General features: G+C 33.9%; 2 protein-coding genes across 4 annotated transcripts in view; both read right to left on the reverse strand.

Annotated features, from left to right (window-relative positions):
* The window catches only part of LOC129906291 (zwei Ig domain protein zig-8), a 415,386-nt gene that overhangs the window by 307,744 nt on the left and 90,404 nt on the right, over positions 1 to 17,238 (reverse strand). The window lies entirely within an intron of this gene.
* Positions 11,574 to 16,838, reverse strand: LOC129911250 (uncharacterized). The gene has a single exon (XM_055988982.1). It carries the CDS (start codon positions 16,836 to 16,838, stop codon positions 11,574 to 11,576), a length of 5,265 nt encoding a protein of 1,754 aa, XP_055844957.1.

The raw sequence follows: 17,238 nt of genomic DNA on the forward strand, positions 1-17,238 counted from the left end.
AGCTTGACACTTTTTTCGCCAAATTCTATATTTACTTCGGGCAAAATCGTGCGAGATGACTTAAAAGGCCCACATTTGCGTTTCTTTGTGATCGCTCTATCGACTCGTATGGAAGTTTTGCGGGGAAGAAGTTAACGCAATTTAATTTCAGAGTTTAAATTTCTATTTGCTCTTTCCAAATAAATGGCTTTATCCATCATTTATTCGAAAAATTTAGAGTTTAAGCTAATTGAGAAGGATTTTTCCCTTGACTATGAAGATCAAAAGTAATTCTCCCTTTTTTCGCAGTTTAATAATTTTGTCTGACTATTTTTTTCAAAAATACTTGTTAATTAAATAGTAGCAATAAAATGAATGCATTTTCTTCTACAACTTTTGAACGCGGAATAAAAACTTAACCTTTAAACAAATGTGTGCTATTTCTGTGTCCACTAGCGAAAGAGACAGAAAAAGCATTATATTGCTAGTGCAAATAAATATAGAAAATAACGGTACTTTTAAGATATTTTTGTTTCCATCACTTTATTTCGACAATATACCAAAAGAAAAAAATTTATAAAAAGCATTCCTAATATCTAAAATTCGATTCGCATGATTTTTCTCAATAGTGTGCTATTTCTCTGTCCATGGCTGTATATAAAAAATTTTAAAATTTTTCAAAAAACACATTTTTGGATTTTTAAAAAATATTTCAAATTTTTTTTTTTTGAAAAATCAATGATTTTATCAAAATTTCTTTTTTTTCTAAAAAATGGCATACCATCCTTTTTTTTTGAAAAATGTTAGAAAATTTTTATTTATAAAAAATTATTATTTTTTTTAAACAGTTCTAACGATTTTCAACTTTTTTTTTCTAAAAACTCCTTTATTTATTATTATTTATTTTTGCAAGAAATCAAATGGCATACTTGGTTTTGTGATTTTATTTTTTTGTACACTATTTATGAAATTCCTTTTGTTCAGAGTGACTTTTACCATAAGAGCAGGTACGTGCGACCCCAGTCGTGCAATTTATTTTAACATGTCTTCCAACATCACAAACTCTTAAGATTAGATCCAACGGCTGTGAGGTTACAAAATCGATTGAGGCTGCTTTTGTGATTTTTAGAAGAAATAGGGTAGAATTGCCTATTTGCGGCCGTCTCCAGTTACCGGCCACCTTTCGGAAAATCGTTATAACTAGGGATTTCGTAGGGTTTATTCCAAAATTTTGCTCTTATCCTGTTCTCTAATATGTTAGAACAGCATACCAGTGACAATTTGGAACCCTACGAAATAACTAGTTACAACGATTTTCCAAAAGGTGGCCGGTAACTGGAGACGGCCGCAAATAGGCAACTCTACCCTATTGTAGATTTTTGAATGAAAAAAACTGTTATAAAAAAAAAAAAACATTTTAAAAATAAAACATGTGACATGTTTGTGTGAAGAATGTGAGATGGCATTAAAAAAAACGTATTCATGCAATACATAAACTTTAAATGAACGCCTGGTTACTTGTTCTTGCAGTACAAACCACTTTTATGTAAGTTTACTTGAAGAGCTGCCTCTATAAAAATTTTTTTAAGAAATTTGGTTGATGTAGGGAAGAGCCGACATAGAGACCAAATTTTTGTTAAATAAAATTTTTTGTATTTTTTGTATTTTATGATTATGTATTTTGTACCAAATTTCAAGAAACTCCGTTTAGGCTGTAGCATTGTACAAAAATCTGATTTACGATAATTTTATTACTATTTTCGTTTCTAAAATCGATATGAATATTTTGAGTTCATGTATTTGAAAGCAGTGTAAGTGCATTTTTTCATGTTTCGGGATATTTAAGGCTTTGCGTTTTTAATTTTTTCAAATTAAATATAAAAATGAAATTCAGGTGATGCACTTCAGAGTAATATAATGTCAAATTTTAAGATGCAATTACACTGGTTTACAGCCAAAATGGACACTCAATCCCACTTTTTTTTTTTACGTACTTTGACCCCAGGAACTCGGAAATCACTTAAAAAAAAATTACGATGGATACGTTTTCGAAATATGATTTTTCAAAGTTTTTTATCGTTTTTTTTTTCAGCATACTTAGTATTCGGGCTATATCTTGAGTAATAAACAACTAATCTGAACAGAAAAACCGGTTACTGAAAGCTGATCAAATAAGCAACAAACATTGGAATAACTTTTTTGGGTCACTCCAAAAGTTTAAGTGCATTGTATCAAAACACTTTAAAAAAATCGACTTTTTAAAGGAAATTTTGGCAAAATAATTGTCACAAAAATTGAATACGGCTAAAATTGGATAAAATATGGACTTTCAAAATCTACTGTTTTTGGCCTCTTTGAGCCATTTTTCTTTAACTCAAAATAAAGCCCGAATACTAAGTATGTTGGAAAAATAAACGATAAAAAAAACTTTGAAAAATCATATTTCGAGTTTTCTGGGCTCAAATCAATACGAAAAGTATAACGGCACTTATTATTAAATTTATCAAAATTCTCAAAGAAACGGTTTTCTACCCCCAAATGGACTTATACCACTTTCATTAATAATAAAAACTAGCTATAAAAAATTAAAAATTAAAACAAAACTTATGTCAATTTTTTTTATAGAAATTGTATTACTAGTTATGAGTGTATTTTTAAGTGTTAAAAGTAGAAATAAATTAAATACAACTTATTTTTATGAATAATTAAAATTTATTAGAAACTGATTTATCTATTAAGTTAACTAATAAAAATAATGAGTTTGTGAATAACAACAAAATAATAGGATGGAAATATCTTTCTAAATTGATCATTAATTTATTTCTTCCAAAAGTTTACCTATACCACTTTCAAAAAAAAAAAAGTTTCATTTGTCAAACGCACGAGTACATGATAAATCTGAAGCCTGTATTATTACCAAAAATAAAACAGTTTTCCCATGAGCAATGTTAATTTTTTGTAAACTTTTATTTTATTTATTTTTTTTGTTTTAATTTTTATTGTTGCAATCATAAAACACCCACCGAAAAAAGAAATTAAATGTTTATAAGAGCTTATCAAGAGCTCCTTGTTTATTCAACAACGACAACAAAAACTGGAGACAAGGATTTTTGTTTGGAAATTAATTTATTTTCAGTTAAGCATCTTAAGCATTTAATTATTACTTTCGTTTACTTTGATTATCTCCTGTTTGTCTCTCTGTCTACTCTCTTGGACTTGGGATTTACGTCGCTATAGATACAATAATTTTTTTTTTTTTTTATCAAGACAAAAAAAATTTAATACCCAATGTAAATTTCTTATACACTGCAAATTAAATACCTTACCACTTATAAGTATGTGAATATGTGTGTCAATATATTATAACAAGGGACTTTTCCTTTTAGAGGGAGCTCTAAAGACCATAAAACTCATGTAAACAAAGCAAGACTCATTCCTTGAATGAACATATAATAAAACCCACATACATAAATATACTCGTCGTTCTCCTCCTCCTTCACTATTAACCAACTTAAAGCTTCGACATCAATTTATTTATTCATGTTACTCATGCAATGAAATTGCATTCAATTAAATGAAAATTTTCCAACTAGCTTACGAGTACTATGTAAGTAGGTAGTTTTTGCTTCTTGTTTAGTGTCTCTCCTGATGTAAGGAAATTTTTGAAAGTTTCCAAAAACAACAAGGACAACATAGTAATACACAAAAATATACAACAGTTTCTTAGGCACCTCTCTAGTCTATTGTAAGGGATATACAGTTTGGGTTGTAGAGATATGGAAAGGCGACAATTTGTCGTCAAAATGCATTCACAGAAGACTTAAATGAAGCTCCCCGGTACTAATGGATGAAGACGACAACGAAGAACAGAAGACAACGACAACTACAACGACGACGTTGAAAACTTAAAAGCACTTAGGCAACTCCATTTAACGTTTCACGTTAGTTTTCGTTAAGGAAACAACAAAAAAAAAGAAGGACTTTTACTATTACCACTCTTTTTTTTTCATAGAAAAGGTTTGAAGATGGTGGATAGGGGGTTGAAATAGTCCAAAAACTCTCAGCTCTTCTTCTATATGCAGTCTATCTTTAAGCTATTCTATGTTGATGCTTTTCTTCATCTTGAAATGCATGAATTGTCTCATCCTTATTCCGATTGCAAGGAAAACATTAAAAGCAACTTAGTTACATAATTTGAGCTTGTAAATTAATAAAAAAAAAGAGGATTTCATTTGAATATAACATTGTTGTTGTCATATAGTTTTTTTTTTGTTTTGTTTATATTTAGCTCGTCTTGTACTTTCTTACCAACAAGAAATAATATCTTAATTGCATTTTTGTTACATAAAAAGATTTTCTTCAAAGAATAAACTTAACACTTAAGATGATGGTGTGTCCTGTTATAAAATAGTTAAAGGATTTAGTTTCATTTATAAGCGGATGAATTTTACAATAACTAGGTTTATAGTTTGGTTGAAAAGTTTTTTTTTGTTGTCTTAAGTTTTTAATAATAAGAATTGAAATAAATTTGTTTTGTTATGAAATTGTTTTGTTAAGAATAAGAAGGATAGGCAAATAAATGAGACAACAGATTTATGACAATAATTGTAGGTAATAAAAAAATTTGATCAAACATGGATAGTTTTATATCGATATAAGCTTTTGGGCTACATTAAGCTAAAATTAAGGGAACAAAAAAAAATCGCGATTTTTTAGTGATTTTCGATAATGTTTCTTCTTCTTCTTCCTTTTTTCTCGGCGCTGTTATGATCTCGATGTCGAGGGGATCATAACCTTCCCACGTTACTGCTTCACACTAGTGATCCGCCTGTGGGGTTCGCCGGGTTGACCTCAGAAATCGGCGGCAAGCCTCCCGGTTTTGTATTGTTCCATTTCTAAGGCCAACTGAATGCTGGTGTTTTTGCATTTGCTTGTACCAGGAGTTTTTAGGCCTACCTTTCTTTTTATTTCGTGTTGGAACGTTGTACGATAATGCTTTTTTGACGGGGTTCTCAGGATCTCTCCTTTGAACATGGCAATACCAACTGAGTCGGTCGTGTTCAATTTTTTGGGAGATGGTGTTTTAAACATGAAGGCTTCCTCGGATCTTCGTACTTCTAATTCTATCAAGCTTTGTTACTCCTGCTGTCATACGAAGCATCTTCATCTCAGCTGCCGTTAACTTACTCTCATACTTTTTGTACATTGTCCAACATTGTGAACCGTATGTGAGTGCTGGACGCACAACCATTGAATAATTATATATAGAAGTGACACCGATAGTTTCTAGCGCTACACAATTTTATTTTTTTCTGCAATCAGATGTACTAAAAAATCCCCAGAGAGAATGGGGCTTGTCTTAGAAAATTATTTTTCCAAAAATTTGTTTTTAAAAAAGGAAATTTCACAAATACAAACGTAACAAAACAAATATCAAATAAAAATAAATTGTATCGACACGTCGACATCCTATAGTAGAAAAAAAAAATAAGGAAATTTTACTTACACATAAAACATAAAACAAATATCAAACAAAAATAAATCGTATCGACACATCGACATCCTATAAATGAAAAAATAAAATAAGGAAATTTTACTCATACATACAAAATTACACAAATATCAAACAAAAATATTGAAAAGTTAGTTGACATTATAAATGTATCCATAGTAACTCGAAACTAAAAACAAGAAATTTTTTATTAACGACGAGAATTTGAACAAAATTAAATATTATTGTTGTATATCCTAGGCACGTTATAGCTTATAGGGCATGAAAGTTACCCTTGTTTCAATAGTCCTATTAGCGTAGGTGACAAGGTGATTGCTGTTTAATTTTGCTTTCTAAGTTCATATCCCCACAGAGATTGCTATTTTTTTATATTATATTTTGTTTTGGAATATTATGACATGCGTAACAATTAGAGCCTTTTTTTGCTGAATCGAAACTTAAGCATTTAATTACAACATAAATCCTTATGTGACAGTTTACGCCGAAGTTAAAATAGAGCCTAAAAGTTTATGTTCAACATGAATTATTTAAGGTTCGTTTCAGCTAATGGCCCTTAAAGAAAAAAAGAAAAACGTTAAGAAAAACTCAACGTCATAATTTAAATGAGGTAAGAACTGAAACCAATAACTCGTTTTGGCTCAAACTTTTTGTTTATTTTTGATTCCAAGGAGGGGAAATTGAAATTTTTTAACGGCACCAACTAGAGATGCTGCGAATAATGATTCGGTCGAATACCGAACATTCGACCACGCTTATATGTACATTCACTTACTATTAGGCTATTATTACTATAATTCACCAAAGCTTATCATTAGTAAATTTGATTTTCTACAACCCTTACCAATAATCAAATTAAAGGTTCACTTAAATATTTAACTGAATTATACATATTTCTCTCAACCAATATAAACAATTTAATACTCAGATTAAAGGCTAAAGCTCGGCTAAATTTAATACTTGAGTTTCATAACCATAAAATTTAACCGAGCATTAGCTTTTAACCTGAGTGGTTTTTATACACTAGCCCAAAAAGTTTAAGGAACAAAGGAAAATTCGTGATAGCTCCAAAACAAGTACCAATTCGATTTGATTTTTTCTACTAAGATAGATTTTTAGAAAAAAAAAAAATTCAAAATCGTTGGAACCTTATAAATTAAAAAAAAAATTCAAAAATAAAACTGGTATGCAATTTTGTAGAAATTACTAATCCAAAAACTATTATTTTCCAAAATTTTCTTTCTGTTTTATATCTAAACTATATAAATGCTTTTGTATAAAAAATTCGTTGAAATTAAATTGGTAGTTTGGCACGGTTCTACGGTAGGTTAATAATAATTTTAAAAAATGTCCATGATTGCCCAAAAACTATTATATAATTTTTTTAAACAAAATCACTGGTACCGTTTTCGAGAAAATTAAACATTTCCTAAATTGGTTTATGATAGGTATCGTTATTTTTGATAAAAAAAAATTAGTTCTAAAAACCCCTATGGAGATTCTGCAAAAAAATGCTACATACCAAGTTTGATGTTACTCGGTAGATCCATTTAGCTGTTCCTTTGGGAGGTGGCAAAGTACTACTAATAGTTAACTAGCGATTTTCAATGGAACGCACTTTCAACGAATTCAATACAAATCGTATCCACTCGGGAAGAAGAGCATGAGTAGGTAGATGATAGTACTAGATTAAACAAAAAATCTACTATTAGCAGACTACCATCACCTCTAGTGGAACAGGGCTATAGTAATCCCATGTCTGATTGTTATCTCAACTTTTTTTTGTACGAATGCATAGCTTGACTATATCATGACAAAATAAAAAGCATGTAAAATCTACATTCTTCTAGTTTTAGAATCTTAGAACCAAATATGTATTTTATTTCAAATGGTGAAATAGAAAAATCATTGGAACTATCCCAAAACCACATTTTCTTGCATTTGCGATCAAAATATGCCCTTTTACCTTTTGAGTTTATTTGAACATTTTATTTATAAATATCGTTTAAATTTTAGATAACAAAAATGTTTTAATTAAAAATAAAGAAAAGTATCCAAAAATGGTACGAAAAGATTTTTTTTTTCAAAATTTAACATTTTATAAAAACTTTTAATTTTTATTTGCAGTTGCAAATTTGAACAAAGCCGTATATCCAGAGTCCTTGTTCGCAAACATAAATCAGTTTAAGCAAATAAACGAGGTTGTTTCGTATTGTATTAAAATACTTTAAAATAATGTGAAATATGGCCATATTGTATGAACTTGATCCCTACCTAATCTTGCATTATGCGCTTTAAGAAAATAGTAAGTTATGCCACAGTGCATGTGGAAAACATTCAAACAATGTGAACTACAACTTTGGCCTAGATATTATTACAAAAAGCACCCTAATCAAAATTAAATAAACACTTCTATAACTGAAGAAAATCTTCTTCTTCTCGTTAATAAAAACAAAAAACAAAATCCTTCCAAACATACATAAGAATCAAACATTCAAAAATAAATATTCAATTCAAAATAATACAAAAATTTAAAATAAATTCAATTTCAATATTACAGAAACAAAAATAAACAAACACACTACTAGCACAAAACAAAACTAATACAAATACACCAAATATAAATAATATTGTAAATGTGGTTACTTAGTAACCAAAAGTCCTTTTCAGGGATTTTTCGGCCATCGAATACACAATCCTAAAACGATTGTGGCGCCACTCCTCAAACGATTGTGGCTCCACCCCTCAAACATAGCGGACTTTTTTTCCGGTGTCACTTCTATATATAATTATTCAATGGCACAACTGCGGTGTAGAGCCTTCCTTTCAGCTTAGGGGGCATTTTTCGATCACAGAAGATAGCAGAATTTTTCCGCCACTTCATCCACCCTACGCTTACGCGATGATTGATATCGTCATCACAAGTACCTTCGTTATTTATCATAGACCCCAGATATTTAAACTTTTCACACTTGGGAAGCACTACACCATTCAAATAAATGTCAGGAATAGGAATGTGTGGATCAGAAAATGGGCATCATAGGTATTCTGTCTTTTTCGCGCTTATGCGGTACCCACTACCTTCTAAAACATCCACCCATACATCAAGTGCTCGTTGCAGGGATATCGGGTCTTCACTTATGATGGCTCCATCGTCAGCAAAGAATAACTGATGCACTTTTGGGTCCGTCACTTTGCCTTCGAGCAGGTAATCAAGAACGGTAATAAAGAGCAGAGGAATCAAGACGCTTCCCTGGTGTACACCTACTGTGATTTCGAATTCTTTGGTGACTCCAGCTGCACATCTTACTTTAGTTACTGCTCCATCATACATGTCCATAATTATCCGCACATAGGTTTCCGGAACTCCTTGTTGTCTGAGGGCCACCCATATCAGATCTCGTGGTTGTCGATCGAATGCTTTTTCAAAATCAACCAATACCACATGCAAATCCTCCAAGGAATCTCGATGTTTTTCCATAATGATTCTGATACTCTGGATTGCATCTGTGGTTGATTTACCCGCAACAAACCCGCACTGGTCATCAGATAGCCTTATTATTTTTCGCAGTCGGCTACCCAAGACTCGCTCAACGATCTTCATGGTGTGTGACATCAGCTTAATCGAACGGTAATTATCACAGCTTCGAGTATCACCCTTCCCTTTGTATATTGGAAGAAGATAACTTTCCCTCCATTGATTAGGCATTCGATCACCTCGTATAAGCTTGGAAACAAGAACCATGAGCCATCTAGACCCGATGTCTCCCATTTTTTTCCAAAACTCTGAGGGTATTTCGTCTGGCCCAACAGCTTTTCCCTTTTTGGAGTATTTTACAGCCTCACTAACTTCTTCGACTATGACATCGGATACTTCGCTTAAGTTAGGTGAAGCTATTGGAAAGTGTAGCCTTGGAAATTGTTCATTTAGAAGTTCGTCACAATAATGTAGCCACCTGTGGAGGATTTCGTCGTTTTCAACAAGTAGTTGGCCTTGAGCATTGTTTATGAACTTTGGAGAACAGATCTCCTGAGCATTTCTTCTTCTTTGGGCGGCTATTTTGAAGATGGTTGCGCCCTTATAGCACCAGCAGTCGGGGTAGAAATTTCATCTAGCTCCCGATATAGGTCTTCTGTATTCTTGGCTTGAATTCGGGCACATATCTTCTTCGCTTCTTCTTGTTGATTAACAATACTATTATTTTATTTTAAAATAACGAATTTAACAGATATATTGAATTGAACATAAAATTGGTACAGACGTTTGAAATTTGAATCATCATTAAAAATAAATTTAAAAAATTTCCCATCAATTTCTGTCAAAAAAGTTATTCTTCAAGATTCTATATTAAAACTTCATAAACTCTATTTTGGGTAAAAGAACACATTTTTGACTTGAATGTTTGACAAAAATAATCATAAGTGGATATTAGAAAAACAAATTGGATAAATTTGAGTTTGTGGATTTAGCCCTATTTTTTTTTTTAATTGTTATTTTTGAAAGGTGTTTCAGGTTATTCCCAATTTGCTCCGGATTCTTTTTCCCCTTGTTTTTTTGTTAACTGAATTTTTAAACGTTGTTGCGGATTTAAAAGGATTGAATTTCGTGTCTTAAAAACACATTTGAATAATAATACAAAAATTTAATTTTTTTTTTATAATATAAGAATAACATAAAAATCCTGTTTTTAAAGATCTTTTCGCTTTTATCCATATCAAAATATGTATTAGAAAAAGGGTATTGCTGTACAAAACGGAGGATTTGATTTAAATAAATAACACTACAATGTCTAAATTCCACTTATTATTGTTATAAATCGGAGATTTTTTAGTACAAAAAAAATGTATGTTGTGTTCAATTAAACAATAAGCTTTTTCTATTTTACCGATATTTTTAAACCATTGATTTCAATTTAAATTTAATATGAAACTATAAAAAAATATCAATTTTTGTTTTAAATTATCGAAAAATATCTTTTTTTACTTTTAAACTCCATATAAAATATCCCATTTAATTTCTTGTAAAGCTAAATATAAAAAAAAAAAATTTTCAGAATTGTTAGAGTTGTTTTTTTCTTCAATAAATAAAAAAATTAAAAATTAAAAAAAAATAGTGTAAATAAAAAAAAAAAAATGAAAATAATAAATTAATTAATGAAAATAAAAAAAAAAATAGTGTGCTATTTTAAAAAAATTAATGAATGACACATAAAACTAAAATTTTAAGCTGTTTTCAAAAAAATTGAGTTTTCAAAAAAAAATTCATTTTTTTTTTCATTTCAACATTTATTTTTGAAAAATTTTTGAATTTTGACATTTAACATTTATGTTTTTTTTTTGCATAAATAAAAATTCTGTCAGAAATCAAGAAAATATTTCTATGACAGGTACAGTTCACTTTTCACAAAATAAATGCCCAATTGATGTTCACTGTGGCGTATACGTGTTTTTTTAAAGTTTCGTTCAACTCAATTTCATAACGACTATAGTCGAACACATTCATTAAAATAATCGGTTATGTTACTCTTTACATGTCGGCGTCAATAATTCCGCATGCTGAATAATAATGTCACTGTTTAGGAATAGTGGACTGTAATTTTATTGATGATGATTCACAGCGAAGCCTGAGCAGAAAATCTTCCCATACAAAATGCACAGAATATAAAGGCAACGATAATAAGTTCATATGTAATATAAATGTTTATTTAATTCGATAATTGTTACCAGCTCCAAGAAAGGTCTGCTCTGTTTGGTGGTTCGCTTCAAAAAGGAAGATGCTTTGAAATATTTTATGCTTGCAGGTGCAACGAATATACGCACAAAAAGAAGAGCGAAAATTAAGTTACTGTGCTTTCAAATACAAACAAGAGTTTTACATTAGATTTCAAGTTAGCAAAAAAAATAAGTTACAGTTTTGATTTGAGTTAAATTTTAAGAAGAATTCATAGTGTATGATTTGTAATGTTTGGTAATTGTGAATAAAAATTATAATTGATAATTTTGATAAATTTGAATGAATGATTTTTAAGGCAAGTTAGATTTAGGTTGTTTAGTACAGAACATCCCGGCCCCCCTGGAACGAGTTTCAGGATATGGGTAGTAGGGCAAGTTTGGTAATTGGACGAACAAATGTTCCACTGTTCGTCTTTACAGTAGCAACTCGTACTCGGCCATCAGTCCCTTGGGTTGCTGCTTCGATTTTGCCAAGAAGCCACTTAGTTGGCGGAAGGTTTGGTTCTTTAATTATTACCAGGTCCCCTGGTTTGAGATTCGGAGTTGCCGTCTTCCATTTCGATCGTTCTTGTAGGGTGGTGATATATTCCACATGCCACCGTTTCCAGAAGCCTTGTACCATATTTTGTAGATGGTTCCAGTGCGACAAGCGATTCAAAGGCGTGGACAGCGTTGTTGGCTCTGGAACAGCAGTAAATGGTTCACCTATAAGAAAGTGAGCGGGTGTTAATGGATTTAAGTCATTATCTGAAATCACACAAAGAGGACGAGAATTTAAGATAGCTTCAATTTGAGTGAGCACCGTATACATTTCTTCAAATGTAAGGATGGATGCTCCAATTACTCGTCGCAAATGACACTTTACCGACTTTACTCCAGCCTCCCACAATCCACCAAAGTGAGGGGACGATGGAGGGATAAAGTTCCAGGTTACATTGTCCTTCGCAAGTGATGTTGCAACAGCCTCGTTGTATGCTTCTGATATGACTAACTTGTGCATCTCGTTCAAGCACCGACGTGCACCTTGGAAGTTGGTTCCATTATCCGAATACACATTCGAACAAAGTCCACGCCGGGAAACGAATCGACGAAAAGCTGCGAGAAATGCGTCAGAGGTCAAATCACTCACTAGCTCCAAATGTATAGCCTTCGTAGCCATACACACAAATAGACAGATATATGCCTTTGAAGTTTTTGGATTTCGACCTCTGGACAGCTTTATGCAAAGCGGCCCAGCATAGTCACACCCAGTGTGTGAAAAAGGACGGCTTTGTGATACGCGTTGCGATGGTAAGTCACCCATTAGCTGCGAAGAAGTTGTTTTTCGCAATTTAAAGCATGTAGTGCACTTGAAAACAATCTTTCTGGTGAGATTTCGAGAACCCAGGATCCAGTACTGCTGTCTAACGATTGCGAACGTTGCGGAGACTCCAGGATGTAAGTTTTTCTTATGAATATCTTCTATAATAAGATGAGAAAAGTCATTAATTGGAAGAATATAAGGATGTTTAATGTTAAAAGATATATTGGCATTTTTAATTCTTCCTCCTACTCTAAGCAGACCTTTATTATCGAGAAATGGGGAATATTTGAGCAGTTTGGATTTCAGGGGCAATTCTTTTTTGAGTGTTAGGGTACGAATATCTTCACTGAATGATGTTAGTTGGACCGATTTAATTATGGTTGTTTTGGCGACATGAATTTCTTTAAGAGTTAGATACGAGGTACGACGCTGACGTTTAGGTTTAGATTTTTCACACAGATAATTGAATATAAAGCGAATGACGTACGCGAGTATTCTTTGCATTCGAAACCACGACGAGGTCTTGCTGATTATGTGATCGATGACATCAAAATTTTCCGCTGAGGTTTGAAGCACTTGGAGCGGAGATAGTCTTTGCTCGAGTAATATATCGTTGTTTTCTTGTTGTAAGGTCACGAATTTTTGTTCAGGCCATGCATTTTCCTCCAGACGCAACCATGATGGGCCAGTCCACCAAAGGGGATGGTTCGGGAGATTAGACGGAATAACACCGCGCGACGCACAATCTGCTGGATTTGACTCTGATGAAATATGGCGCCAGCAACTTCTTGGTGTAACTTCCAGTATAGCAGCGGTTCTGTTGGCAACGAAAGTAACCCAGCGACGAGGAGGAGATGATAGCCAGTGTAAAACGATCTCGGAATCGCACCAAGCCACTATGTTTGTGAATTTGTACGAAAACGACGATTTAACAAGACTTAACAAGCGAGTCAGCAGCAAGGCCCCACACAGCTCTAGACGTGGAATGGACACCGGTTTTAACGGAGCAACTTTGGTCTTGGCAGCGACAATTGTTATGTTGTACTTTCCTTCAGCAACTTTACAGCGAGTGTACAGGACGGCACCATAAGCGAGCGTGGATGCATCGCAGAAGCCATGCAGTTCAATGTCATCGAAGGAAGAGGTAAACAAGTTTCTGGGTATTTGGACTTGCTCAAAAAACCAGATTTCCTTCCGATATTTATCCCAACGATCAGCTAACTCTGGAGGCAACGGGTCGTCCCATCCCAACTTTAACTTCGATGACCAGAGTTCCTGAAAGAGCATTTTGAAAAGTACAACTGAGGGTGCCAACAGTCCTAACGGATCGAATATTCGTGATACTTCAGACAACAGCGAACGCCTTGTCAATGAAATGGTTGGAAGAGACTTCGAGATGCGAAAGGAATATTCATCGTTTGATGGATTCCAATGCATTCCAAGCACCTTAATATACGAATTTGAACGTTCAGTGTCGTAAAAAGAGTATTCACATTGCTCTTTAGGAAGAGAAGCTAGGAGTGGCCAACAATTGGAGCTCCATTTCCGCAGCTCAAGGTTGGCCATGGAAAGAAGAGTGACTAATTCGGATTTCAATTCGATAAGGTCTTTGGGTGACTTTGCTCCCGTCATAACGTCATCCACGTATACGTCTTCCAGTAGAACACGCGCTGCATTCGGGAATTCTGATTTATAGTCCTCAGCAAGCTGCTTCAGAACCCGAACTGACAAAAACGGAGCGGAAGCTGTACCATATGTTACAGTGCGTAACCGAAAATGTTCGATTTCCTTTGAGGGAGAGTCGCGCCAAACAATGCGTTGGTAATCGCAATCGGAGTCATCTACCCAGATTTGACGGAACATTTTTACGACGTCGGCAGTAAAAACGAAGGGATGTTGTCGAAACCGCAAGCAAACACCTATTAAGTCCCGTTGAATAGGAGGGCCTATCAACAATGCATTGTTCAACGAGTTACCAGTGGAGTCTTTGGCAGAGCCATCAAAAACGACACGCAATTTAGTAGACGAACTGTCTGGTTTTAGCACCGCGTGGTGTGGTAGATAAAAACATCTACCGTTAGAACACTTAATTTCGTCACGAGGAATTCGAATCATGTGGCCTAAGCCGATATATTCCCGCATGAAATCAGAATACAAGTCTCTCAGTTTCGAATTTTGAGCGAACCGACGTTCCATTGCGAATAGGCGAGAAACAGCGAGCGAAAGAGTATTTTTGAAAGATGGATTTGGAGTTTTAAAAGGAAGGTGAACAACATACTTCCTGTCAGGAGATCGAGAGAAAGTCAGTTGAAAATGTTCTTCGGCCTGGTCGAAAACGATAGAACTGTTTGCTGGGAAAACCTCCTCAACTTCCCAGAAACGTTGCATCAAATTACTTAAATCGAGTAAAGAGTGAAATGAGATAAAATGGTTCGATTCCTCTGGTTCAAAAAATTGTCCGGTTATGACCCATCCAAACGAAGTGCGTTGTGCGATTGGGCATCCATTGGGACCTCGAATTTGTCCATCTTTGAGAATGCTCCAAAGTTTGTCACCACCGAGAAGAACATCGATTGGGGCGGCGACATTGAAAGTAGGATCAGCAAGGTCGAGGTTTTGAATATGAGACCAGGAGGAAACATCTATCAATTTGGTTGGTAAGTTTGAAGTTAATTTATCGAGTATAAAGGCATCAACGAATAAGTGAGAAGAATTGACACGAGAACGAAGATTTAGTGAGATGAGGCCCTTTGTATATCCAACTTCAGTCGACGATAGACCGAGGATAGGAATTCTTGAATGCTTACGATGATAACCGAGTCTTTGAGCGAAAGATTCAACAATGAATGTAGACTGTGACCCGGAATCTAAAAGAACACGACAGTCTATCAGATTTCCTTGATTGTCTTGAATTCTAGCCAAGATAGTTGGTAAAAGAGTTTTCTTAGGACGACTAACATCAAGCGAATGATTACTAACGAGCGATTCGGTGGTGTTGGATTGAGCGGAGGTTGATGACGAAGATTGAGTTTGGTTAGAAGAACCCGTTAACGAAACTTGATTTGTATTTGCTGCATCATCAGGATGCACCAACGAATGGTGGCGTGATCTACACACCCGACAGCGAAAAGTAGAAAAACATTTTTGCGATGAATGTCCAGCTTTAAGACAATTAAAACAAAGCGAGTTTGTCTTCGCAAAACTTCGACGAGAGTCAATGTCTAACGCGACGAATTTTGTACACTGAGTAAGGACATGATTGTCTTGACACATTGGGCATTTGGATTTCGAAATTGAGTCTGAAGGCCCAGCAAGATGAGCTCGAATATTGTTTGATTGCTTTGTACGCGATGAACCCGACCGACTGGAAAGTGATTGACAAGCCTCAAAGGCATTGCACCGTAGTTCTAAAAAGTCTAGTAATTCGACTACAGTAACGTCTTCCCGAGAACCGATATTCTCTGCCCAAGCTTGCTTGGTGTCCGAATCAAGTTTGTTTAACAATAAATAAATGAGCCAAGGGTCACGACCTGTCTTATCCAACGCACTAAGACCACGCACAACTTCATCGGCACCGTCAGAAATTTTTCTTAAAGTTTGAACATTAGAGTTATTTGCAGTAGGAAGTGACAAAAAAGTTTCAATAAAAGATTGAACTATCAATTGGCTTCGATCGTACCGTCTTTCTAAGCGATCCCAAGCTTCCGAATAATTTGCGTCATTTATTTTCAAATGTTTTATAAGATTGGCTGCGTCATCACGCAGATAGGATTTCAAGTAATGAAATTTATGGGTCGGACTAAGATTCACCTTAGTGTCGACTGAACCCAGATATATGTCCCTGAACGAAGGCCAATCTTTATAACATCCACTGAATGGTGGCACAACGATTGTCGGAAGTTTAGAAGTATTGGAATTATTTGACGATGGCGAAGACGAATTAATTTTTTCGAGAAAGGCTGATTGTTGCTCAGCTAAGCGATTAAACGCAGAAGAATTATCAAGAACTTCCACTGGTTTGGTGGAAGTTTTTTCCCTATCGCGAATGGCTTTAACGAGCTCGGCATTTGAAACAAAATATTTTAATTCGTATTCCGAAAATTCAGATTCTAATTCACTAACTTCTTCATCTTCAGCTTTTTCAAGAATTTCGTTATGAAGAGATGAATATTCAGACCATGTGGTCTCGAGTTTATTTAACCGAATCTCAAGCATTTCGATTGTTATAGATTCATCAATCGCTTCTGCAAATGCTGCCGCCCGAGTTAAGCGCCCTTTTGCATTACCGCACTTAACTTTTAATGCACTTGCCATCGCAGTTATAATTCAATTTTCGATTAAATGATTTAAAACCAAACAAAAAAAAATTAATATGTTCGTATGAGTTCGTATGTTTATGCAGAAACGTGTGCAAAACAGTTTTAATTAACCTGTACCGTTATTGATTCAATGTTCGATAAATCGTAGGTACTGCACAAAAAATAAATATATGTAATAGCACTACCAAGTATTATAGAGCTACGGATTACATATATATAAAAAACATCACATCATTTCATCCATACATATATGTATGTAATTCGACGTAGTCTTTAATACTTTTTATAGTTTTAATTTCACGAATTTCAGAAACACGATTGTCTTTAAATTAAGAAATTGTTCACTTAATTCGGCTTAGAAGGATCAATGATGTTTAGGAATAGTGGACTGTAAT

This window comes from Episyrphus balteatus, chromosome 1 (genome assembly GCF_945859705.1).
Source record: "Episyrphus balteatus chromosome 1, idEpiBalt1.1, whole genome shotgun sequence".
Taxonomy (NCBI): Eukaryota; Metazoa; Arthropoda; class Insecta; order Diptera; family Syrphidae; genus Episyrphus; species Episyrphus balteatus.

Bases quoted from the DNA above. Each gene is read 5' to 3' on its own strand.
- LOC129911250 (XM_055988982.1), bottom strand. From the start codon at position 16,838: ATGGCAAGTGCATTAAAAGTTAAGTGCGGTAATGCAAAAGGGCGCTTA.